At 34.2% G+C, this 26,957-nt stretch overlaps 2 protein-coding genes across 2 annotated transcripts; one reads left to right on the plus strand and one right to left on the minus strand.

Annotated features, from left to right (window-relative positions):
* Nucleotides 1–3,621: 3,621 nt before the first annotated feature.
* On the minus strand, nucleotides 3,622–15,810 carry RPA1 (replication protein A 70). The gene is made up of 10 exons (XM_089636072.1): nucleotides 15,633–15,810; nucleotides 15,309–15,556; nucleotides 12,328–12,579; nucleotides 10,722–10,884; nucleotides 9,779–9,983; nucleotides 9,104–9,216; nucleotides 8,664–8,890; nucleotides 7,250–7,511; nucleotides 5,945–6,139; nucleotides 3,622–5,543 (listed from the first exon to the last, which is right to left on the minus strand). Exons 1-10 carry the CDS (start codon nucleotides 15,663–15,665, stop codon nucleotides 5,430–5,432), a joined length of 1,812 nt encoding a protein of 603 aa, XP_089492198.1. The 5' UTR covers nucleotides 15,666–15,810; the 3' UTR covers nucleotides 3,622–5,429.
* Nucleotides 15,811–16,975: 1,165 nt separating this feature from the next.
* Lap1 (leucine rich repeat containing protein 7 lap1) lies at nucleotides 16,976–20,466 on the plus strand. Its single transcript, XM_089636073.1, has one exon. It carries the CDS (start codon nucleotides 17,212–17,214, stop codon nucleotides 19,885–19,887), a length of 2,676 nt encoding a protein of 891 aa, XP_089492199.1. The 5' UTR covers nucleotides 16,976–17,211; the 3' UTR covers nucleotides 19,888–20,466.
* The last annotated feature ends 6,491 nt before the right edge of the window (nucleotides 20,467–26,957 follow it).

Below are 26,957 nucleotides of genomic sequence, written 5' to 3' on the forward strand. Positions count from 1 at the left end.
TCTACATTTAAATATAAATTGTTTTGTGAACACCACTTATTTAGCATGTCTATATTAGATTGAAGAACTTGACAGTCGTTTAATGAGGTTATTTCTTTATATAATTTAATATCGTCAGCGAATAGCAGTACATTGACATTTTCAAAGCAGTTGACTATGTCATTTATAAAAACAATAAATAAAATTGGGCCAAGATGACTACCTTGCGGTACGCCACTAGTGGCCAAAAATGGTTTAGATAAAAAAGATTTTATTTTAACAAGTAAAGTTCTACCAGATATGTAGCTACTTAACCAGCTTAACATATTTGCTCTGATTCCTATAGCATGAAGTTTTTGGATCAGTACTTTGTGAGACACTTTATCAAAGGCTTTCGAAAAATCAGTATATATACAGTCAACTTGTTTATTTTTAGAAAAAGACTCCAATATATAGTTTTGAAACAGTAGTAAATTTGTTGTAGTTGATCTACCTCTAACGAAGCCATGTTGTTTGTCATTTATTAATTTTGTTAGTGTAGGATATATTTCTTCCAAAACTAAAGATTCAAAGATTTTGGGTAATACAGATTGTATGCATATTGGTCGATAGTTTGAAATGTCAGTCTCGTCACCATTTTTAAATATTGGAATAATATAGCTGGATTTCCAGTAGACGGGAAAATATCCAGAGGATAGTAGGTGGTTAAATAAAATGGTTAGTGGTTTAGACAATACGGAGGAGCACTGTTTTAGGAAAATTGGCGGGATGGTGTCCGGGCCTGCAGACTTGTTTATGTCTAAGGAATTTAATTTTTTTTTGCAAGATTCTTCGGTGATGTAGCAGTCTGTTAAATGTGTGGTTTTTTTTAATGTGTATGAAGGAATATTTTCTTCTAGTGTTTCATCATCATAAACATTTTTAAAGAAGTCAGAAAAAAGATTTACAATGTCTTGCGTATTGTTGGCGTATTTGTCGTCCATGTGCATTTCTGGAGGATAGTCTGTGCTGTCGTTGTTTATTTTTTTAATAAATTTCCAGAGATTGTTCGAGTTTAAGGCTGTGTTCTCGATAGAATTTATATATGTTTTATAACAGATTTTAGAGAGATCTTTGCATTTTTTCCTACTTTCACTGAAATTTGTATAGTCGATTTTCTTCAGAGTTTTTTTGAATTTTTTATGAAGTATTTTTTTTTGTTGTAGTGAGGCTATTAGTTCTGATGAGAAGTATGTTGGATATGTATGTTTTTTAGGAGTAAATAGTGGTACATATGATTTGATAGTGGTGGAGAATATTGAATATAGATTTTCTAAGGAATCGTCAGTATTAACATCAGACAAAAAAGACCAGTCAACATGCGAAAGATGAGAATTTATAGATTCAAAATCTGCTTTTTTGTAGTTGAGAGTTTTTTCAACGGGTTTCGGCTCGACGCCACATATATTTAACTTAATATAAAGAGGGGGGTGATGGTTATCAACAGGTAACAGAGGATCATTACATTTCTCAATGAACAATTTAGGATAATTTGATATTACTAGATCTAGTAAGCGATCATTTATGTTGTATATAAAGTTATGTTGTAAAAGATTTAAAAAATTTGTCATATCTAAAATCTCACGTGCACGATCATTTTGACTTTCATTAACAATGAAACCACTATCACTTGTTTTCCATTTTAGGTTAGGGAGGTTGTAATCCCCGAGAATAATAATTTTAGAGTTAGGATATTTGTAGAGTAGATTTTCAACGTCTTCGCTGTGGCTTCGATAGTTTCCGGCATCAGATAGTGGCGGTGTGTATAAAGTTGCAATTATTATCTTTTCTACAGTGGTATCAATTTGTACAAATAGTTGTTCGAGTGTATTATTTTTTGTTTTGAGTTTTCTTGACATCAATTTCTTCTTTATTGCAATTAGTACTCCGCCTCCCCTTGTTTTGGAACTGGATTTAGAGTTTCTATCGCAGCGAAAAATTTTGTAGTTGTTGAGTCCGAGTTCTGTTGATTTTATTTCCGAGTCGAGCCAAGTTTCTGTCAGCACATATACGTCGTAATGGTGTAGCGATATTGTAGAACGTAGTTCATTTAATTTGGTGCGTAGTCCCCGCGCGTTCTGGTAGTATATCTTGAGTTTGCATCGTTTTTTGGCGGTGTTTGCACTATTTTAGGGTTTCCGTTTACATATTTTATAGTAATATCATTTTCGCCATTTGTCTTTCGTTTTTCCAGTTCTTCTCTTAGATTTTTTAGATGTTTTTGTTGAAAAATTGTAGCATCGGGGTATATCCTTGTGTTGTTTTTTAAAAGATGACGTTTACTTAGTAATGTTCTGGATGTTGTGGAGTTATTGAATTCTATTTTAAGGGACCTTGGTTTTTCAACACTTGGTTTTCCAATGCGGTAAACACGTAGCATATCACGGTTTGCGGTATCATCGAGAGCAGAGATTAAAACCGTTACCTTGTTTTTGTCATCTATTAATTTGTTGGCCGCAGTCGTTTCAGTGCTTTCGGGTTGGGACTCTTGTGCGGTACCTATTCGCATTTAAAAAATCGTGATCTACTGGGCTGTTCATTATAATCATGTATGTACGGGCAAATCATTTTATAGTATGAATGTTTCAAAAAAGTTTTTTTTAAATAATTTGGGTCATCCGTCCACAGTCCCCTCTTATCCTGCAAATGCCCAAAGATACCAGTTGGATGTTTATAAATTTCATTTAAATTTAAACTGCAATTCAATTTAAATGTTTTTTTTGTATCATTCATACAGGGTTTTCCAATAAGAGTTGTTATTTTGAATGGCCCGCTATTTCAGTAGATGTTACTTTTGAAGCTGTCATTTTTTGACATTTGACAAGTAGAAACTACGCCATTAATAAAAATGGAACGATACACGCTTCAACAATGCATTAAAATTATTAAAATTCACTTGAGTGAATCAAATGCAAATCATCTTGAGTGATGAGGCCCTTTTCCACCTCGGTGGCTTCGTCAACAAGCGAAATTGTCGCATCTGGGGCTCGAAAAACCCAAGAGTTATTGTTGAAAAGCCTCTCTATCCTCAACGTGTGACTGTTTGGTGCGGTTTATGGTCCGGCGGAGTCATTGGACCTTACTTTTTAGAAAATGAGGCTGGAGCAACAGTTACGGTGAATGGATTGCGCTATCGAGAGATGATTAATGATTTTTTATGGCCGGAATTGGATGGTATTGATCTGGACAACGTTTACTTTCAACGAGACGGCGCTACGTGCCACACAAGCAACGAAACCATTCATCTTTTTTGATTGAATATCAAAATAACACCTCTTATTGGAAAACCCTGTACAATAAAGAAGAAAACTAGGAGTGCCTTTCGTATAAATTTAAATGGAAACATATGTGGTACTGATTTAGTACCTTTTGATTCTAGACCATTTGGCATGTGGTCTTACTCTCACACTTGTGTGAAATTGTAAATCGCCGCCCCATTTGAATTTCACAATCATGGTGAAACACAGTTTTGTATGGAAATATAGGCCCAAATAGTGCTTATATTTGGATTACTAAACACGCCCACAATCCTGTACTTTATTAGGAAAAACAGTTCATAGGGAACCAATCCAAATGCATTAAATACGAATTTCAAGCAAAAAGCTCAGTGACGTCCCCTGTCTGCGCTGTACACTCTGCAGATGGCCAACGCACAGCCCCTTGAGCTCAAGTAGTGCATTGTGTATTATTGTCTATGGTTTAGTAAACTAAAAGGAAGGCGCGGAGCGCACCTCATTTCTTCCGTAAGAACTATTTTAATTTCAAGCTTGAAAAAGTTCGAAATAATTATACAGTGTTAATTATTTTTATGATTAAAGATTTCATTATTTTTTCTCTTTAAGTAGGTTTTTGGAATATCTTGGGGGGATCTCATCGTCCCCACTATGAAGAACCGCCACTGCATTTTTAAAAGATATAATATAAAAAATTTTCCTGCAAATAAATAAATCTCGGTAGGTAGGTACTTGTACTTAATCATATTATTGTAATAAATAGCCAAAATTTGTTTTTAATACTTTTATTTTTTTCGTATGATTGAACTTAAAATGAACATTAGTATCAAACTTAATTTAATCATTGTAAAGCTAACATATTATAAATTTAGGTCCGTACAACGGACTTCATAAAAGGTAAACACTTAAAAATTTCTTCCTGTCAAAGCAGGGTTTTCTAAACCTAAGAAAATGTTATAATTTTCGAAACTTTCAGGAAGTAAAATAAAAATAAACCGTGTCCCAGGAAACAAGGCCACTAGAATAGATAAATGGGCTAAAGAAAAATCTATGAAATAGTAATTTATTCTAATTTCATTCTGCTTTGTTGATCTTTTCTCATCCTGTCAAGATTTTTTTAGAGAATAAAAAACATTTCAGATTTCAGTATAACAAAAATATAGGTTTGATCCATATTGTTGTGAATTGAATATTGTTTAATGATTCAGTTGACTTGTAATTTGTGAAAAGATGGATCGCATTGATGTTATATTTATAGAAGCATGTTTGACTTCTTTATGAGATTTTCACATTCCATAAGTATAGATTTGTAAGCAGAATCTTAAGTTCGTGCTTAATCAATATTTAAAGCACAGTTAAACTGCCATAATTTTGCTGTAAATATTTATGCCTTATTTTTTTATATACATTATTTTATCTAACCTAGCAAATGGTTAATCGTGGGTTTGGGATCACAGGGACCTATCTACAAAAACAATTTTGAGATAATAGCAAATAAAGATAGGAATGCTCATATGCCCAACTATCTCTTAAATGTCTGTATGTACGAGATAGAGCTTCGTGTCACTAATAAATAAGATTATGGCATTAACAAAACAAAGCTTAACTCAAAACTTCAGTTTTTGTAGTTAGGCCCATGTGATTCTAAGCCCCGATAATATTACTAATACAGGGGATAGACAACTTAACCCGTAGTGGTATAGGTTGACAAGAAACTTTAATAAATAACTATTGTTTAAGTCGGTGACCGGATAAATCATCAAAATGATAATTCATCACATATTTAAAAAGTTATATAAAACCAAGGAAAGTGATGAAACAAAAACTTTATTAACTGGGTTATGTAGGTTAGGTTAGGTTTTAAAAAAATAAATAATTCATCAGTTTCTAATGACTTTATATCACTTTTTAAAAGTGTGTTGAATTTTCAATGTGTTGATTTATCATGGAACCGTTAAAGTCAACACGTAAACAAAACCATATTTATCTTTCTAGTAGGGTAACATGAAGGCAAAATGAATGCTTTATTCTGGGTGTGGGCATGATTCTTCAACACTGCAAATCGACCCCTAAGGATTAACCATCCAAAATGCGGCATGTTTGGCCTAGTCTCGTGGGATAGAATTTAAAGGACAAACAATACGTTGTAGTAAATTCACAATACTTATAATGTATAAACTAATTCAACTCAATCCCAGTGGCGGCTTTGATTTGTTTGATAAGTTTGGCATTGGCATCTTTGTAGTCTACAGCCTGGGCTGTCATTACAGTCGACTTGAGTCTGGATTCATCCTGAGAACAATTCAAATTTTATTAATATAGAATACCAAATTTTCACAGTTCGTAGAAATAATATATTACAATTATGTTATTTTTGACTTTTGACTTTTGGGTGTTGAGCATTCTTGTGTTTCCTGACCATAGATAATAGAAACAGAGGGGAGATATGGCGTGAAAATATGCTGACTGTTGCCAAACTACGACCAAAATGCACGGACCGTCAAAGCGAAGAACCAATGAAAGTTATGCATTTGGTGTGTAGGTAGAAACAAAGAAAAAAAAACACTGCAAAAGTAATCAGAGATAAAAGTGGCCCTTATTATTATGGCCCGGATATCCAGATACTTTCAGACTTGCGGAAAAACATTTTTTTAATACATTCAAAAAACCTAATTTTATATAAGACAACTTACGCTGTAATTCTCTATCTTTGTGCGTATTCTGAACACAAACGTCTTGAAGGTAAGCTCCTCGAACATTGCGGTGTAGGCTTTCTTGTCGGTCTCCATGGCCCGACCGATGTCTGCCACTTTGTGGCCCATGATGGCCTCAGCGGTCTCGTTGAAGATAGTCACCCACTGCTCACCGGTGTAATCTGAGGCATAGCCCTGGAAATTAAAATTTAAATAATATGTATGTATTTACATATTAACTAACCATCATGGTATTTTCTCCACAGTAGTAAGAAATTGTGGTTTTCGGCACTTAGTTTTGGTTAAGAGGATTAACGTGCGCAATGAGGTACACTTTTACACACATAAAAACAAACTTCACCACAATCTATACACGGTGTCCGGAAACTCGTAGTACAAGCGGGAAACTGGAGAATCTACACCACATGGGGAACCCAAAAAAACATAAAGTTTTTTGATTTGCGCATTTTCAAAAAAAAAAAAAAAAAACCAAAAAAAAATATTTTTCGGCTATTTTAGGGTTAAAGTTTTTTCTGGTGTTTAGGGTTGAATAACAGATGTTTTAACCCTGCAGAGCAGAAATATTTTATGATTACACCGGGTTAAATGAAGGGTGATTTCAAAATAATGCTTCAAATCCGAGTTTCTTCATTTGTTTTACTTTCAAATAGTTTTAATTAGTTGGGTACTTTGATCTTCAGTAATAATTTATAACAATTTGATTAAAAAAAAAATAAAAAAAAATAAAAAAAATCAACTTCAAACTCGATTTACTCGATAACGAAAGCTCAAATAAAAAAAATATATACTACAAAATCGACTCCAAATGTGATGTAGATTCACCAGTTTCCCGCTTGTACTACGAGTTTCCGGACACCCTGTATATCTGCCCCGATGATGGACACTGTAAGGCTGTCCAAAACATTGGATTAATGAGGAAGAAGTGACACAGCTTAATACCCCAAAAATCTATCAGGATAATATTATATTATGTAGTTTAATGCCCCCCACTGACGACCGCGTTAATCTTTGATTTGGGGGGAGGGGGGGGTCCAAACAAAATCTGTCCGTGAATGTGCAAATCCTATGCAATTTGCATGCTCCATTGGAGCGCTACCAAATGGAGCAATCGCCAATGGCAAGTTTAATAGGTTCACCGCCAATTCTGCCATTTAGCACCTGCCAATTGGTGTTTGCTTCAATGAACTTTCATTGCTTAGTGTTCATCTGGCAACAGCGTGTTGAATACGGGTGACAGAGCTTTCCCAGTTTAAACATGGTCGAGGTCGATTAAAAGGTACTAACCGACATGATGACCCTGTATTTATAATCAGGATATTCCCTGTTGCACTTCTCGCAGCGGTAGAGCCCGTTCTCCTGGTCCACCAACTTCTTATTACAAGTCTCCTGTGGGCATGCCTTGTACAGCGCGTTCTCCGAGTTGACGTAGCTAAGCACGCCCAGCAGATTGAAGTAGTCACCCTTCTCGCCGGCTCCCAGCTGCTTCTCCTCCACGTCGGCGAAGGTCACCCATTCGTTGGAGCCCATGCCTCCCACACCGCCGGTTCTGGATGGAAAAAACTTGTTGGATTATTTCTAAACTTTTCTTGTCCATTTCACCATAATTTACTAATGATTTTATATTAAATCCACACTCCTTGGAGTCTATTCCACCCACTTTTCCAGTTCTGGATAGAAGAATGTACATAGTTCCATTAGTATTTATTATTGTTGAATTTTCCTCCCACTTCTAAATGTTTTATTATATTATAACCACTCGAGCGATATGCCATCATATTAAAAATGAAAAATAAATAAAAACACCCTGAGCATTACAGATTTCCTGTTTTAAATTCGGCCATGCTAATTCCAAAAATCATACCTCCGAATATTAATACAGAAACGCATAAACTGCTTACTATGGTTTAAAGCCAATGAATCCACCTATATTTCACCTTTCATCCCATATTTTTAGGTGTTATAAAAAATAATTGGTTTTTAAAAACCACCTAACACAACTACCCACATTTGCCATTGGGAATAATCTATTTTTCTATTGCATGTGTCATTTACGAGAAAAAGTGTGAGGTTACTTATCGACGGTATGTCTTTATTCAAAATAAAATTGCACCCTTTAAAAATAACAGAAATCTTAGACAAACGTCCATACTTCCTACTCCTAAATGTAAAAAAACAATAGGACCGTTCAACCATGAATATCTCGGAGTTAAATTTTTTAACTCACTACCAGAAAAAATTAGAAACATGAATACAAATATAAACGAATTCAAAAGCCACCTTAAAAAGTATTCCGAACAGTTGAACTGAATCATAACAAATATAAACCAATATAACAACACCCCCATACACACAAGCCCTGCTTATTTATGGGGGTACATCAAATACATATATTATGTAATTAATAACTGTACTATATTCAATATTGTGTAATGTAAATCATGTATCTTTTTTTTACTAATAAAAAAAAATATAATGTAATCTTTGGAGATATTGCATGGAGTCTTTTTAAAGAAATGAAGGAGATAACATGAACCTTCTGTTAAGTGGCAGTAGAACAAGAAGCATTCAACGAAAAAATTATTAAATTTTTTTCTTTTGTGATACTAGTACTTACAATGCTATTCGTAACATACATATAAAAAGGGCCTACCTGTAAATTTGTAATTTATAAAGGTATAATCAACAAAACAATCCTTACCTAGCAGACATATTAGTGATATCCTGCGTACTACCACCATTGTCGAACCAGCCGCGCAGGCGGTGCGCCTCGGGTAGGTCGGGATTGACTCGCAGCACGGTGCTGCCACGTACCGACAGGGTCTTGCCTCCACCAAACTCTGACACAGAGGCGCTGCGCACTGCTACCACTGGCCGCTGGGACCCGTCAAACGCTTCGGCTTCTGTGCCCCAAAGGGTTAGGGTCACCTGAAATTTTAACATTATTAGAATACAGTGGAACCTCGCTTAACCAGCATAATTCGTCCAAAAATCTTACTCGCAATGTATAACACCTCTTAACTGAACAATTTTTCCCGTATGAATCAATGTAAAAAAAGTGTGTCTTTTCTTTCAGTTTAAGGATAAATACAAACATATCACGAGCAATTAAAAGTGTAACTGACATAAAAATAAACTTACAGCACTTCCAGACTGATCGACCAGGGTGATATCTCTTTTCTTCAACTGTTTGCCGGTGGTGCGAGCCACAAGCTCAGTGATATCAGAAGCATCCCTGCAGACACCAATCACATCTGCAAATAAATAAGGTTACAATTAATTCATTTAATGTAACAAATGTGCGATTGAAGTCTTGTACAAGAGAGACGGCATGAAGGCGAGACAACTACTGTAGATATGTAAAGAGTATGCATGGTCATCCCGTCTTTTACTGAGATATAGATTGTGTTGATTACAGTCTATTCCACCATCCCAATACAACAGTAAAACTTTAATGTAAAGGGCCATTATATAAAATGCAATGACATAACACTTACAATATGATTAAAAGACCGGTCAGTGGCTGAATTGGCATCGCATTTGGGTCCCACCCAAGCGTCTTGAGTTCAATTCCTCAGCTGGTTAAATCCTCCATCATGACATAGGCCCTGAGAGAATTTTTTTTCCTCGGAGCCTCTTATATGGAGGTAATGTAAAATAAAAACCCAAATAATACCGCTTACTGTGGTGGTAGTGGGAGATTTTCAAATATTGTCAGGTTGAATGTAACGCGAGTCTAATCGTAATGTTTGTCTTTCTTTAAAAAAATTAAATAAAAAAACACCATAAAATTGTAAAACAATCTCATATATTTACCGACGGTGCAGTCAGTATCCTTGTTGGCAAGCTCGCTGACGGGGATAAAGTTGTACTGCACCCCGGGCACAGAAGTGGTGTTGTCGGTGCACTCCTCCATCACCGTATCATTATTGAAGGTCATCTCGTAGTCATTCTTCAGAGATGAGTACTGCTTGTTGGCCGTCTTCAGAGTGCAGCGGCTGATGTAGTACACCTTGTCCACCTGGGAGGCATAAACAAATACATTATTCAATTTTATCGTAATAACTTTTCTTTTAATTTTTGTTTGAAATAGCGAAAAGAATACATACTATTGAATTTACAGCTCAACTTAATATCAAAGAAGTCAAAATATTCCACTCGAGCGACAGTTAAACAAATTTGGATAGCTGTCAGTAGATGAGGTGAGTAATGATTAGCTAATATGTTCAGTCGCTAGCTTGATTAAGCTTCTATCTTCTATTTGAAACAGAATTCCAAAAACATTCGATGTGGTCACAAATCGGCAATGGGCACCTTTTTATAATAAATACATTATTGTCTCTTCTTCTTCTGGCTCTAATCTGGGCTCAGGGTTAACCTTTGCAGGGCCTCCCAGTTGGCTCCTCAAATCTCCCTGCAATCTTTGAATATATTGATCGATCAATGGCTGAGTTGGCATCACGTTTGGATCCCACCCGGGCGTCGTGATTTCAATTTCTCCGCCGGCTAAGTCCTCAATCACGACACAAGCAACATTTTCCACTTACTGTGGTTCCAAACCTATGAAGTTGTTGTTGTTTTCCTTTATCAAGTTTAGGTTTAATTCTAGCAAGGGTTTAGGTAATTCATATTTGTCACTATTCATGATAAGACAAAGATATTTGATTCTTTTCAATGTTTGGTCATTTGATGAAGAACTTTAAAATGAGTTAATTATTAATGTTTATCTTTAATAATATTAAAAGTAACAAAGTCAAACCTCAACCATGTCGTAGTACTTGTCGCACTGTTCTTTGAAGGCCGTGGCGCGTATCTCTCCACTCTCATCGCACAGGTCCATGCTGAACAGCTTCCCCTCGCCGCGGGAGTTGCTCCAGGTGCGCACGCTGCCCTTGTTCATCACACGGGCCTTGATCACCCACCTGGACAATTAAATTTCACATTAAATAATATTTTAGGCGACCTAAGGAAGTGTGGAAAATGTGTCGATAATAAAACTCTGCTATTATATCGTGGTCCCAACTAGGGTTTGCAAATACCGCACCTTTCGTCAAATCGCAGGACTGCGGGATAAAATCTAGAAATATTGTGGGAATATTAAATTGAAATAATGCCTTTTTTTATTTATTTGGTATCAATTATCTTTCATACTAGTTCAGGTATTGATCTTAACAAACAGATTGCAATCTTTAAAGCCCAGGCGTTAGGTAAAACTGCTGTCCTTGTTCTACTGGTATTACAATGGAAGATGCTCCGAGAAAATAGCATTATTGACTCTTTCTGCACCAGTGCATAGTCAGGAAACACGAAAAATGCGCACTCATCATTTGTACACGGTTGACATTTGTCACATGAGAATGTGTCATTTTTACAACTCGTTCTTCAGTTCATCAGCTCGGCTGTGGAACGATTTGCCGGCCTCTGTGTTTCCTCCCTCCTACAACATGGTTCTCTTCCAGGTCCATGTTCGCAAATCTGGCACATAAAAATCCTGCAAATTCGCAGGGTCAAGTATTGCCGATATCCCGAAAATTACAAACCCAAGTCCTAACAGTGTGTAATGTGCAAGTCAGTCACTTTGCACAAGAACTCAGAGTTTTGTTTCTACAACATTAAATTTTTGTATCTACATTTCGAAATTTTTTTGAGTGCAAAAAATGTAACATTGTTTTGATATTTCATTGGGAGCTTTTATAATGCCCAAGGCAACAGGTTTCATTTCTTTAATACATGTGACGGAGATGTATGATAATGATTACTTTTTTCCTTTGTGGGAAGCAGACATACGTACATAGTTTGTTTCATTTTCATCAGCTCTTTCTTACACACTTTTTAGTGCGTTTATTTAATGCGTAAGAGCTGCAGCATTCTTGTGATAAATGTACGTTTTATGCTTTGTGCCGTGGGAACTACAAACAGGCCCAACAGGTAAATGTTATAGCAACCTTAAACGGCTTTTATGATGTATTACCAACATCCACATCTGCCATTGTTCATTGGAATGTCGATATAATGCTTTCATTGACAATATCATAAAACAGGAGCTAACAAATTATGTTTGTCTGGATGTTGTTAACTAATATTATTTTATGCAGATATCAATATTTGCACATCTGACATTGTTCATTGGGACAGCTAATCCATTTAATTGCAGACTGAAGAACTTTTAGAACCCCATTTGCGCCATTATGGTGACACACCAAGTAATTTAAAAAATGTGTGTATTACAAAGGGTTAAAAAAATTACGTATGCTTGTCATATACTCAATATCAAAAACAAATTAACCTACTGCCGGGGGGCACTTATGTCAGTCAAACGAGCGGGCGACACGCGGTAAGTTGAACCTTTATAAAATGAAACTCACTTATTCTGATAAGGACTTAGTCCAGCAATAGGGTGCGTCATATGCGAGGAAAGTGTCCCGCCTCCGTGGGACGAGGCTTGCGGGGCAACAATGGGCCGGGACTGCACGGGGGCGGGGGCTACAGGACCAGGGGCGCCCCCGTTGGCCTGGGGGCGGGCGGCGCCCTCCTGCCAAGTGACGGGGTTGCCAATCTTCATGCCGAGCTGGTTGCCGGGCATTATCACGGTGAGGGCGAGGATTATCATTACTCGTCTGAAATTTAAAATAAGAATAATTGAGCACTTATGCAGAAAACAAAAATTTCCAATAAAATTAAAAATTATAAATTCTAGTCGTGTTACAACATATTAACAAATACATAACGTTACAGGGTCATCCCTAGCATGGAGGGTGAAATATTATAAAAACCATATGTACCCTCTAAATCATGTATTAACCCTTGGGACCTTCTAAGACCCAAACAGTCCCAAATGCCGTGCGCGCATTATACTCTCCTAAGACCATATTTGTCCCAGAACGACCGCACATTATTAAAATGCATATATCTCGCTTCCTCTCATCTAAAAATTAATTATTTCTTTTATGTCAGAAAGAGAACGAAATAGTGCTTGTTATTGTCTTTGAAAAAATGGAAGCTTGTAGAAGGTTCGATCCGTGCAAATCAACAACGTCTCAAGGGTTAATAAAATAAATAACACAATGCCGAAATAAAACTTTACCACCATATTGACAAATATGCCAATCACACAAACCGTTAGTTTATATTTAGTAATGGCCGACTTGTACTGAGAGCGCACTACTGGCTGTCGTCATAAGCCTTATACTGTCATCAATTATTAAATTAATGCACCAGTTGATAAATTTTATTTTAAAAACAATATTATTATTATTATTCATTGAGCAGGCAGCATTCTGCTAATGCGCTCATATCTGATTTCACAATAACTTTGACAGTAATGGAGTTGTTTTAAATTTAAACTAAGTTAATCCTTTCTTCTATCTCTCTCCAAATAAGAATCCAAATTAACTTTAAATTGGCATAATTAACCATGCATCCGCTACTCTATTTGCAAGGAAGTTAGTCCTAGTAAGTACCGCTAACGGCAAATTGGGATGTTGTTCCGTTTTTAAATCACAATATTATGCTGAAATCGTCAAGTTAACCATAAAATACTTCACTAAAATTTCCGTGCTGAACATGCACAAATTATTTAAATAAAACATTGTTTCTACTTTTAATTACTACAAGAAACAACTGTTTCGTCGGGGGAGATAGTAAACTTGCAGTCCTAATTTTTTTTCAATCAAAGTTCAAAATTTCCCACGTTTGATCTAGTTATTATGACGTGACGTTTACCGGAAAGTTCCGCTTCAAGCTAAATATGCACAAATTATTTAAATAACTCAAACTATGAACCTAATAAACTATTTCTTGGGTAAAACTTTAGTTACAACTATCACACATAATATGCGTAATTACCAAAAGCAATGTTTCTTTTAAGAAACTCAAACTAAAAATCTATTTTACGAAACTGGTTCTTAGTTTATGTTGAATTTTAAAAAAAAGATAAAAGAAATGGCGTAAAAACCTATTTTATTACTAACTAGCGGATGCCGCAAATATTACCATAAGTATTCCTCAGGCGTTCCTGACTTCCTCTACCATTCAAACCAGTATTTTAAACCTCATGGCACTAATTAGAACCAATTTTAAACCTCATGGCACTAATTAGAACCAATTTTGAAATTTTCAGCAATATCAATGAAGAACTTTCAGAGATTTAAGATTTTGAACAAACGAACATTAACATTTTTATTTATATAGATTATGGGTTATAATAGTTCCATAAGGCATAAAATATTAATTTTGATTTCAAGGAAATACAGGGTTTTCCAATAAGAGGTGTTATTTTGATATTCAATCGTAAAAGATCAATGGTTTCGTTGCTTGTGTGGCACGTAACGCCGTCTTGTTGAAAGTAAACGTTGTCCAGATCAATACCATCCAATTCCGGCCATAAAAATCATTAATCATCTCTCGATAGCGCAATCCATTCACCGTAACTGTTGCTCCAGCCTCATTTTCGAAAAAGTAAGGTCCAATGACTCCGCCGGACCATAAACCGCACCAAACAGTCACACGTTGAGGATAGAGAGGCTTTTAAACAATAACTCTTGGGTTTTCCGAGCCCCAGATGCGACAATTTTGCTTGTTGACGAAGCCACCGAGGTGGAAATGGGCCTCATCACTCAAGATGATTTGCATTTGATTCACTCAAGTGAATTTTAATAATTTCAATGCGTTGTTGAAGGGTGTTGGTTCCAATTTTATTATTGGCGTAGTTTCTACTTGTCAAATGTCAAAAAATGTGAGCTTCAAAAGTAACATCTACGGAAATAGCGGACTATTCAAAATAACACCTCTTATTGGAAAACCCTGTAGCTTGTTAAATTACACTAGTTTCCATTTCCGGCAACTGAAATGGTTTTTTCTTATTATACTGTTGAATCAAAGTGTTGTTTCAAAAAACATGTATATTAACTTGTTAAGCACCCAAAGTACCTGTTGGCTATGAAAACATTGTATGCGTTGATCCCCAATTGGTAATCTAAAACAATGCTTTCTGTCTGTGGGATTTTTGCCATAGGCACACAAGAGGTATTAGGTCGCAGGATTTCTTGTATTAATTAAGTTGAAACGAACGGTTATTTTAATAATTTGGGTGTATTTAGAAGGGCTTTTAGCGCCCTTGAGGTGATTTTTCACAAAAACGGCGCTATGCAAATCATCCAATTATTATTAAGCCGAGTATGGACATTTCATTATGATCAATATGGTGACCAGTTGTCACATATATTTTCGTGCTACCAATTTGTGTTGGAGTCTCCGGCTTTCCAAATGGTTCGAAAACTAATGTTACAGAAACTTTATTAGCAATCTATAAAATATGTTAAGATAGCAGAAAAAATGTCCAACTTACTTTTCACCGGTGCCAGTATTATTGAGGACTGACGTGATGTGACGATCTATCTTGGCAACAGTGAAGTCACTGAGTTCTCCATCATGTAACTTCTGGTTTAGTTGGGTGGCTAACATTGCAAAACTATGTGTGTGCTTTCCATCGGAGACTAATAATCTGAATCTTTCGTTGGCTCCACTTCCCTGAATCTTTTTACTGCTTAGAATCTGCATCACGGGCTCTAGGACTTCTCCTCCGGTCATTATCGTCTGCAAATTGATATTATTATTGTAAATATCATGTTGTCAAACGTTGTGTTGTTATCGACACGTTATTCATTCTTACCTCTAAGGCTCCTTCAGTTAGTTTTATAGACATGCTGATGCTTTAAATATCCGATAGTTTTAAACTGTGCAATTGCCAATAGTACAAAAGCGACAAAAGAGACAAGAAACAAATTTACAACAAACGTCACAATTTACAAGTACCGACAAGACAAGAGCTATGAAATGAACGACAAACGACGTTCGCGCCAATTTGTGTACGTACCATAGATATTAGATAAACCTTATGCTTCTCTAGTGGTATGTGATTGGTTTATTTATGGTGGTATGTATACATTTGCGAACCTAAACGCGAACCGAGCCACGAATTATGGGGAAGTAAGTTATCATAAGTTGAGGTTCAGTTCGGCTCGCGTTTGTATACGCACTAATACGCAGCTTAAGAGGTTTCAGTTTTAGTTGATCAACTTTTATTGAACCACAAAAATTGAACAATATTTTGTTCATACGTTTGAAACGTGTAAACGAATCGAAATTTTAATCGAGATGGCGTCAAATTAAATTGGTGGTGGATGCCCCTAGAATTTCTGATATTTTGCAAATTATTTGTTGAAAAAGCACAAAACATATTTGTGTTAGAAAATTGATTCCAAGAAGAATTGAATTAGGTGCATCTAATGCTAATTTGAGAGAAATGGCATTAGAATGTTAGAATATACTGACGGCCGGTGGCAAAATCGTTTACGAATTTCGGAAGAACCTGTTATCTTATCTAACCTGTTATGTTATCGCGTATTAGAACCTGTTAGAATTCATGATAAATTTCAAAAACCGGATACAATTATCTCAGCAAAACAAAATTACAAATAACATTGAGACATCTAGTAACGAGCGATTCGTTTTCCATTTAAACGTGTCAACGAAGTCTTGTTCAATGAAAGATGGTCATCTTTAACTGAGAAGTGCAAACGAGGCAATATTTGTTCAACTAAATCTTGATCTACTTTTTTGAAAGAATGTTCACAAATTTCGATAAGCTTTCAAGTGTCTTTGAACAGAGAGTTGATGAACTAAAATGAAACGTCTGAACTAGCGGACCCACACGTTTGAATTTTAGTTGATCAACTCGACACTTGAAAGCAAATTGACAATTGTGACAACAAAGTTGATCAAGTTTTCAGTGAGAAATCTTGTCTTTTATAAAGGTTGATCGACTAAAATTGAAACGTCTGAACTCGAAGTACAGACATTTGTTAGTGCTGCCATAGTAAAAAAATACTGTTCTTACTTCTACTCCTTCTACTCTATTCAATATTTCGACACGAATGGCAACCCTAAATAAAAGTGAAGTGTTGCAGATTATCTATGACTTCTACTAATGATTCATGACACTTGGTTAGTAAATTCAATAGTTTTGAGAAAAGTATTTTACGCTTGTTATATTGGTCGCGTATTTCTTTTAAAAAAACTGAAGCCCTTTTAAAAGAATTATATAGTGATGTCGATTTTGGATATTTTTGCATTTGCGGTAGTTTCTATAGTGGTTATTATGACAGCAGTGAAGTTTAGTGATGACTTGATAAATGATGGTCTAATCGAGTGAATTAGACTTCAATTGGTAGAGAAAGGTGCCTTACAAGATGCCTTGTAGCCTGCTCTGCTGTGTGCGGCAAGGAGTGGAGGATATTCGAGAACTAGATTACTCGCATTGCTCTCTGTCCGATGTTCCCAATGAAGTGTTCGTGTACGAGAGGACATTGGAACGGTTGCACTGCCAGAGTAACCACATCACGGAGCTCTCGAGGCAGCTGTTCATTTGTCACGAACTCCGAGTTCTCAATATAAGTGACAATGAGATCCAAGAACTCCCCTCTGCCATCTCTTCTTTGGTCAACCTTCAACTGCTCGATTGTAGTAAAAATGCGATCTCCACCTTACCAGAAACGATCAAGTGCCTTAAACAGCTGTTTGTGCTGGATATGAGTGTCAATCCTCTAGAGAAAGTGCCAGAGGCCATAACAAATTTGATATTTTTGCAAGAACTTTTTCTAAATGACGTATATTTGGAATATTTACCTGGAAACTTTGGGCGGCTGACAAACTTGAAAATTCTCGAATTGAGAGATAATTATTTAATGATTCTCCCCAAGTCATTGGCCAGGTCCTCCGAGCTATTGAGACTGGACATTGGGCAAAATGATTTTAACGAGTTTCCCGAAGTGGTGGGAAAATTTACAAAACTTCAAGAATTATGGGTAGACTGTAATAATCTCAATACAATCCCGCCAATATTTGAGAACCTCACTAAATTAGTTCATTTCGAGGCCAGTAATAACATGATAACGGATCTGCCAGCAGAGATATCATTCTGCAGAGACCTTGTAGAACTTTGCATATCTTCCAACCAGCTAAACCAACTACCAGACACTATCGGTAATCTCACCAATCTTGTTTCTCTTAAACTGGATTCCAACAAGTTGTTTGTACTGCCTGACAGCATTGGGGATTTGACTAATTTAGAGGAGTTAATGTTGTACAGTAACTTCTTGTGCGAATTACCCTCAACTATTGGTCGCTTGAGGAAACTTCAAATCTTAAATGTGGATGAAAATATGATAAAAGCAATTCCTCCAGAAATAGGTAGTTGCTCTTCACTGACCGTCTTATCAGTGAGATCCAACAGATTGACATTCGTCCCCAGTGAGGTGGGGCATCTTTCATCCTTGAAAGTTCTGAACTTGGTTAGAAACTCTCTTCAAAGCCTTCCGCATACACTTTTGAACTGCGGAAACTTGGTGGCTCTATGGCTCTCAGAAAATCAAAGCAAACCCCTTGTGCCCATGCAATCTGAAATAGATCTGCGAACTCGACAGCAAGTTCTTACGTGCTTTCTTTTTCCCCAAGTTCCCGATTCTCCATCAGATCCTATAACTCAAGATAGGAAATCTAACTCGTCCGATGCCCCCGCCACTCCTAGACATATTAGTTTTGTAGATATGAAAGCCGCAGCTAAAGGTGCGGCTGAGAAACCTGGACAGTTACGGAGAGCTCCAACTCCTTATCCAAAAGAACTAAGGGCTCTTGCAAAACACGCTCGTAATATACAGAAAGACTCTGCAGATGAAGCCTTATTATCAATGCAAAATGCCGTACACATAAAAGCTGCAAAAATAACACCTACCCTGCAGCAAAGGTTTGCTAGCAATCACAGTATAAGTGGAATCCGCAGTGGGACTAATGATTGGAATGATACTACATTTACTGAAGATTCTCAGTTAAAAGAAGCCAAGGCCCCATATGAGAGCCCAGTTAGTGAAAACCCTTATGACAAACCGATTGTGTTGGAACCGAGTCAGTCATACCAAAATCTTGATCAAACCCTATATTCAGAGAGTAATGATAGTGCTTATGGTGGATACGCAGATCAACTCAATGTAAAATCAAAGGATAGCAACTACGAAGATACCTTACTGCAAGCTCTGGAGAGCCACACTATAGAAGACAGAGTAGAAGGCATAATAAAACAATCATCTCACGACTTGTATCCACCCATCAAACGAAGTGAGCAATTCAGAAATAGTCCCCTGCAGAGGATGGACATACCATCTCCTGACAACTTGTCTGGGAATCGCAGTAGTGTAGCGAGTAGCACAGGGAATCATATTTACCCGAGAAGCAGAGATATACTCAATCGCAACTCTTCTGAAAAAATTTACGGCATAGTAAGTCCGCCACAGAATGCCAACCCAGGTGCCATGAATGGATTCAACCACTTAGGTTTACCTTCTACAGAGACTTATGCTCAGGCTAAAGAAAAGATATACGGCCGACGCCGAGAAGACGTATACGGGGGCTACACTAGCTACCAGAGTTCTCTCAATGCTGAGATTACAAACAACATGCAGCTAGATAATTACTCTTATAATAATTTGAATCCCGAGCCAGTGTATTTTACCAACCACCGTGACATCAGTGCCAGCAATAACCATCTTGACAGGAACGAACCTGCATTCAACCCCAATCAAAGAAACCCCATGTACCATCATCAGAATCATATCAACAGTAACCCAGACACGGCATATGATACTTCAAGTGTGTCATCGAAGCAAGGAATCTACGGGCCTACTGGTAACAGGATGCCATATCATAATTCTTACAATATCTACGAAGCTTTACCAAATGCTAATCCTCTCAATGGCTCGGAGCAAAGGTTCCAGCATCCCCAACACCCGGTGAACACGCCCATCAACCCCCCTCCATATCACATAGCCGCTACCTATTCCAAACAAGCGCAGTTCTTTAACCCTAACAGTTAATGCATCAATCGTGCTAACTGCCTGACTAAGATTAATATTGATGATCTGAGGACGTCTAGTTTGGTCTTGTGCTACAAAAGAGGAAGTTTGAGGTCATCGTCAAATATATTTTTATAGAAAAATTAACATGAGATACTCAGTGTCCAATTAATTGAGTTCTAAGAATTCAAATTCATATCCAAGTTGTTAAAACAATTGTGGGAGCTTATGAATATGTATTCAATTCTTTAAACAGTGGGGAGATTTAACTTCACTGATTTATACAATGTCAATATTAAAATGTTATAGGTATCTAATGAATATATTTGAATACTACTTATTTGGTGTTGACTCCTGTAGGTGGAAAAAAAACCTCTCCTCAATTCTGAACAAATCTTTCTATTTAGAATCTAATGTAAGTTTTAGGGTCAATTCCTTGAAGCTAATAAGAATTTGTATTTAGAAACATTTTAAAGATAACTTAATTTTACATAATGTAAAAGATGGCTAAAAATATATTATTATACTTATGTAGGTATATTTTAACAAACTGATGAAAGATGTTAGTTGCAAAAATAACTATGTATAGATGTTAGTATTTTAACTCCAAAGAACTAATATTAAAACTAAAGTTATTACCAACATTTAACCGTAGTTATTATAATAATGTAATAATATTGCTATAAATATACTTGTACTAAATAGAAAAATACGTAATTTCTATTATAGTATATGTACCTTATACATAAGGACGGTATATTTTTTATTTGTCTTGGGAATAACACATATTTTTAGAAATTATTGTAACATACTTTTTTTCTTCCATTTTTCATTATCTATGCATTTATAATTCTTTACAATGTACCTTTTCTACTTTATACACTTGTATTAATATCTAAAGGAGGGTGATTCTTTCTTTATGTAAACATAAATGTCCCCTATCTTTAACAAATCTCAATAATGTATTTTTGTCCATTTTTAATAGTAAAAATTTAATATTATGTAGGTGCCTTCCAAAAATAATAAGTAGATATATTTTATAAAATAGTTTGAGAGTTTAGAGTCCAATTATTATCATTACTAATTAAAGTAACTAGAATATTTTAGATTTAAATTATCGCTTCAGTGGGATTTGACTATGTGAACAATTTTTCTAATTTTGTTTTTTCAATTATTTCCTTCAAACATTTAATAAAATGCAACTTGCATTTTTTTTGACAAAATAAAGGCTGAATATCTTACCTCCTTTCATTTGAATAAAACCGTGGATTTTAGATCAATGTTGCCCTCCTAAAATTTTCTGGCCAAAAGTACCCTAAATGGCAACTTTACAAAAAAATCCTAGCAATATAGCAACACTAAAGACTGCAAATTGTTCCTTATTCAAATAAAACTGAAGTGATTTGAGATTTTTGACATTAACATAAAATTATACCCTCCGAGGCATACAGATGATTGAAATTCATATTGTATTTAACAAATGGGACCATGCATCAATCATTTTCCATCAAATTTTAGTACTGCTAACATTTAAGCTTTACTTTTTATGTATTTGATATACCCGATCCGTCAATAATGTTTTGATACAGCAGCTATAAAAGATGGCCGCTATATTGAAAAAGATTTTATTTGAGTTAATACATTGACTATATTTAAAGAATAATTAGGTACATAATAATATAAAATTTTATTTTTCAAAGTAGATAAATTTTAACATACATTTCTAGTCACGCACTTGTAAAATATATTGTGTTTTTATATTATTATAATTTTTTTCTGGTTGTGAGTACGACATTGCAACAATATTTTTTATGGCATCTGTTTTAGTTTATCTGATTATCAAAATTTATATTCAAGTAATATTTTTTTATCTCCAAGTTTTTATTTTGTGATAACTGCCAATGAGCAAATTGATGTTTTTATCTTGTTCGAGTAAGACTTTATTATTATGTATTTTTTGTTTTGTAGACTTATGGTATCTTTTTTATTTGTCTATGACTTCTATATTAAGTTTTTTACAACTTGCCAAACCTACATTTCTTTCGACGTTTTATTTAACTGTAAGAATGCCATGGTATCCCTCAGATATACAATTATTTTTAATTTATAATATTTTATTTACTACAATCACTATCAGACAGCTCGCTAGGCGTGGAAAGATACAACACCCTGGCATTAATTAAAGGCTAATTAAACATTACTATTTTTGTAACAGACATGTTAAAAGTTTTTTTTTTAAATTTTATATTCGTACAAAACAATCTGTTTTTGGATTGACTCGATGCGCACATGAAATAAAATATATTTCCCACTACCGGCAAAATCAGGAACTACATAAGATGTCAACGCTAGTGCACTTTTAGTAACAAATAAACTGTAGTTCTTGATTTCGCCACCCTCAAGCTCTCAGTGGCCGAAGTATATCTAGTTAACAACACTTTATTCCTAATTTGTAAATTTAAGTTGTGTCTGACAGCAAAATATTTTAATATTATGTATATTATATTTGATTAAAATATATCATCTTGAAAGAATTTTTTTAGTTATGAAAGTTCATTACTTACAAAATGTTTGAAAATTTTCAAATACTAAATTGGTTAATTAATATGAATTTATTTCTTGTAAATTTTACTAATTTTGTAATAAATATTGTCAACGTAATGTTGAAGAGAGTGAATTTTGTTGGGTGCAATATTGTCTAATTTAAAAAAAATATATCTTATGGAAAAGAACGTATTTATTTACATTTGGGTCAGATCAACTTATCAATATTAAAAATAATAATAATTAACTGTCATATCAGAAAACAAGAAATAAATAATATATTGGTAAACTTGTGGAATTCCGCTGCATGCAAAGGCTCTTTAAAAAAACAACACTTGATTTCAACTTAAATATCGAATGGAGATAACTGTTAGGGTTTGGGGTTTAAGTAAACAAGCACAAAATAGTTTTTTAGGGTTTAGTTTGGGTTATTTTAATAATTTTTGCGTATTTCCTAATAATAATAATAATAATAACAACATGGCATTTATATAGCCCAGTTTAGTGTCATTCTAACCTTCAAACATAACTTATATTGAGATAAAATGGAACTTTAATGCATCTTTTACCATTCCGAATCGCATGAATAGTTATTTCTTGCAGGAATTAAGTTGAAACTAAGTGTTGTTTGTAATTTTTTTGTGTATTAAGCTTGCAGCGGAATTCAACAAGGCTAATAAAATATTATCTACTATTGTAACTTAATGCTGACATTGAACATGGTTAAATTTTTTTATAGTAATAAAATATTGTAATTTAATGACGGATGTTGAATGCAGCCTGGTAGCTATTAAAATAAATATTGTACAGCTCTAGTCTACCATTTTAAATATATTTACTTGCACTTTGCTTCTTTGCATACAATAATAAATATTCTGCTATGAATTATATCATATTTGTTACAGTTTTCCATAGTTATATATGTAAGTCTGGAAATTTAGCTAACTTAATTTCGTTATTGGTAATTATGCTTGTTGTCAATGCCTACCTCTTTTTATATAATGGTTTTAATAATAATATTTGGCAAATTTATATAGCGCCGTTTTCGTGTAAAATAACCTTGAGGATGCTGAGGTGATTTTAGTATTCCTTTCTTGTACAGTTTTCGATTGCCATAACCTCCTAGAATAAATAAGAACACATGTATTGTGGGCGTATTTCGTGATCCAAAAGTATGAAAATTATTTGCTTAAGGTTAAACGCGACGTTTATTATAATTGACTTGTTGTCTACGTGTTCATAGATGGCGTTAATTTAATTATTTTATTAAAATACGTTTTTTGCATGTTATGTTATTTATACTAAGAAATACGTACCCAATATGAGTATAAATAAATAGTTTTGTCTGTATAAAAAGTCAATTTTTCAAGAAAGGCATACAAATACAATATTGTATGGGTGATTCAATTCAATATTGTATCTGAAAGAATTGTGTTTGTTATATGGACACAACTATTTATTCATATTGCATATGTACGGGCGCAAACAAAAAATTGTTTTAATATTGTAAAACATAACTTGCAAAAAGCGTATTTTAAGCCCCGCATTCTGAATTTCTACCGATTTATAACCTAACCTAACGTTTTATTAGCCCAAACGATGCTGATTTTGTTTTTCATGCATTTTTCAAAGCATTACGGTCAAAATCGCATCACACATTATTCTAATAAGGATCATATTAGAATGCTTGCAGACCCATCGGCGTTCCACTGGTTAAGTTTATATGTTCCTAAAAAAATATATGTTATTTTTGAAGATAATATCAATACATTTGTAAAGCCGAAATGGTAGTTGTATGAAATTCCCTCGGTAGAAAAAAATCTCAAAGTAAGCTCTGAAAATTATTAAAACAGATTTTTCCTGTTATTTAATACGTTATAGATATGAAAAAATTCACAGTGTATCTTTAAATGCAACTTATCACGAAAATTTTGATCTCTTTCAAACGAGTCGTGTTCTATTAAAAAGTAAGCGTTCAAAGCATCTTTGAACGCTTACTAAAAAGCCTTAATAAAATAATTAAATTAACGCCATCTACGAACGCGTAGATTGTAACAAATGTCAGGTTTAACCTTAAATTTCAAATACAGAAATTGGTTTCAATTTCATTATAATGAAATTTTCATTTCAATCAATTGGAATGACGATATACAATCTCAGACGGTGTAAAGGAGACAGAGCACATGCTAAATGGGCTAAAACCAAAAGGTACCAAGTCAGTGGCGGCATTATTTTTTTTATTCAAATCTAAATGTAATGAATTTCTAGTTTGTATTATCTATTCATTGCATAACCCATTTTTTTATAAATACCATAGAGTAACACCTATTCGTGTACAGTTATCCAACTTTTATATAATAATATACATCTTCTTACTTAAATCTATTCTTGTCCAGTTGTCAAATTGTTTTACCCCATATTGCATGAATTCCATAGTGTAACACTTCTTCTACAGTTCTTAAACTGTTATCCACTCGAGCGATGGAAGATTTCCGGGTGTTCAGTTTTCGATTAGGCCATTTGATTTAATAATTGATATCTATCTACCTCCAAAAATTAATTCCGAAACATATGAACTACTTACTACGGTATAAAACCAATAAATAATCCACCTAGATGTCACTATTTAACCCGTAGTTTTAGGTTTTATTAACAACTAGCTTGGCTACCCCCGGCGTTGCTGGGGGTTATCCTTAAGAGATAGACATATACCATCAAGGACTTTTCTGTAAGATATACTATTCCGTAGTACATTATTTTGGCGTATCTCATAAGGTTTAGCTAGCGTTAGCAATGTAAGCATCCGAAAAAAAAAATTTACGAGTTCGTTACAAAACATCAACTTTTCTTTACTTTTTATATATAATATGCATATATTATACATATATATAAACCTCCCGGAAGAAATTCTCTATATGATAGTGAAAACCCTATCAAAATCCGTTGTGTAGTTTAGAAGAACTAATTGCACAAACAGACAGATGCGGAAAGCAACTTTGATTTATACTATTCATAGATAAAAAATTCTTAAATTTACAATTCATAAAGATCACCTGCCCATATTTGTGTAGCTATCACTTGAGTGGTTAAACCTTTTCTTGCGTAAATTCTCGAGTAAAACCCCTTCTCGTACAATAAATTTTTACAGTTATATAATGTCCTTCTTGCATATTGGCAAACTGTAATACCTCCTTTTGCACAAAATTATTATTTCTCTGCAAAATAAATGTTATACCTCTGATAATATGTGATGAATTTCATTTTCTGAAACCACAGTTTAATATTAAATATCTATAGATAGAAATACATTCAGCGTCTTGCAATAGTAGTAGGAGACGCAACACATATTAATTAATCAAATAATATTAATGTGCATAATAAGTAATAAACCAAAATCTTAATAATTAAGTTAAAAATGCATTTATTGTAATTTTATTTTGATAATACAGTTGTATGTACATTTTTATAACTGTTTATCGTCTTCATGTGCCATAATAATTTTGAAAATAATTCTTTTTTAATATAGTTTAACTTCTCAAGCGCCAATAGTATCCATTGGACACGAAAATTTTATACCTGTTGAGCGCCGGTATATCTATATTATCGGCGTTCCAAAGGTTAAATTATTCTAAATTTGTAATCCATCAAAAAGTTATCTCCTTGCATTTATTTTATTATTATTATTTTTGCATTAAATTAATAAATCTCTCAAATATTTTATTTTTAAATTTATTGTAAAAAAAAATAGATTTATTGGTTCAGGGGTATATGGCATAATTTGTAAAAACAATTCTAAAATACATTTTTTTAATACTATGGCTGTTTATAACTGAACCTCTAACATTGAATGTGCCATTAAATACTATGTTCTACTTCTTGATTCAATGGTCCATAATAATTTATGTTTCTGCATTTATTTTGTAGCCATAAAGTTTGATAAGCTATTAAGAATTCAATACTATATCCATGAGAAATGAAGCAATGCATGTTCGCGTGCGGTTTTGAGTATCATAGTTTGCAGCTTTGCAAATAACCTACTTATAAATGGCCGTCTATAAAAATAATTACATTAATTTGTCCTTTGTGAAAATGGCGCTAAAATTTTTTTTACAATAATAAACAATGTTTCCCTAAGTATTTTACTTTATTGCATATGTCTCAGTTTTATGTAGTTTTAGTCTCTGTTGTATTTTAGTATATTTTCCTAAAAATATGCCATATAATTAATATTATGTGAATAGATGGATATTTTAACACAGTTTATAGATAATGCACAGTAATTATTGAACCATAGAACTTCCTTGTGGCAAATCTCGTTGTTTGGCAAACCATCCTATGTTTGCATTGGTGCATATTTTAAAATTGCCAAAATCAAGTCAATTGTCTAATTAACGTCAGATTACTCAGAAAATAAAATTTAAATAATTTTTTATAGTTCATAATTAAATACTAATGTTAATAAACAACTGACAATCTACAATAATGTGTCGTAATTATTATTAAAAATACATTTTTTTATATTCATAATTCGTACCATAGACATCCAA

Source organism: Hesperophylax consimilis, chromosome 10 (genome assembly GCF_061612785.1).
Source record: "Hesperophylax consimilis isolate HC1 chromosome 10, BYU_Hcon_1.0, whole genome shotgun sequence".
Classification (NCBI taxonomy): domain Eukaryota; kingdom Metazoa; phylum Arthropoda; class Insecta; order Trichoptera; family Limnephilidae; genus Hesperophylax; species Hesperophylax consimilis.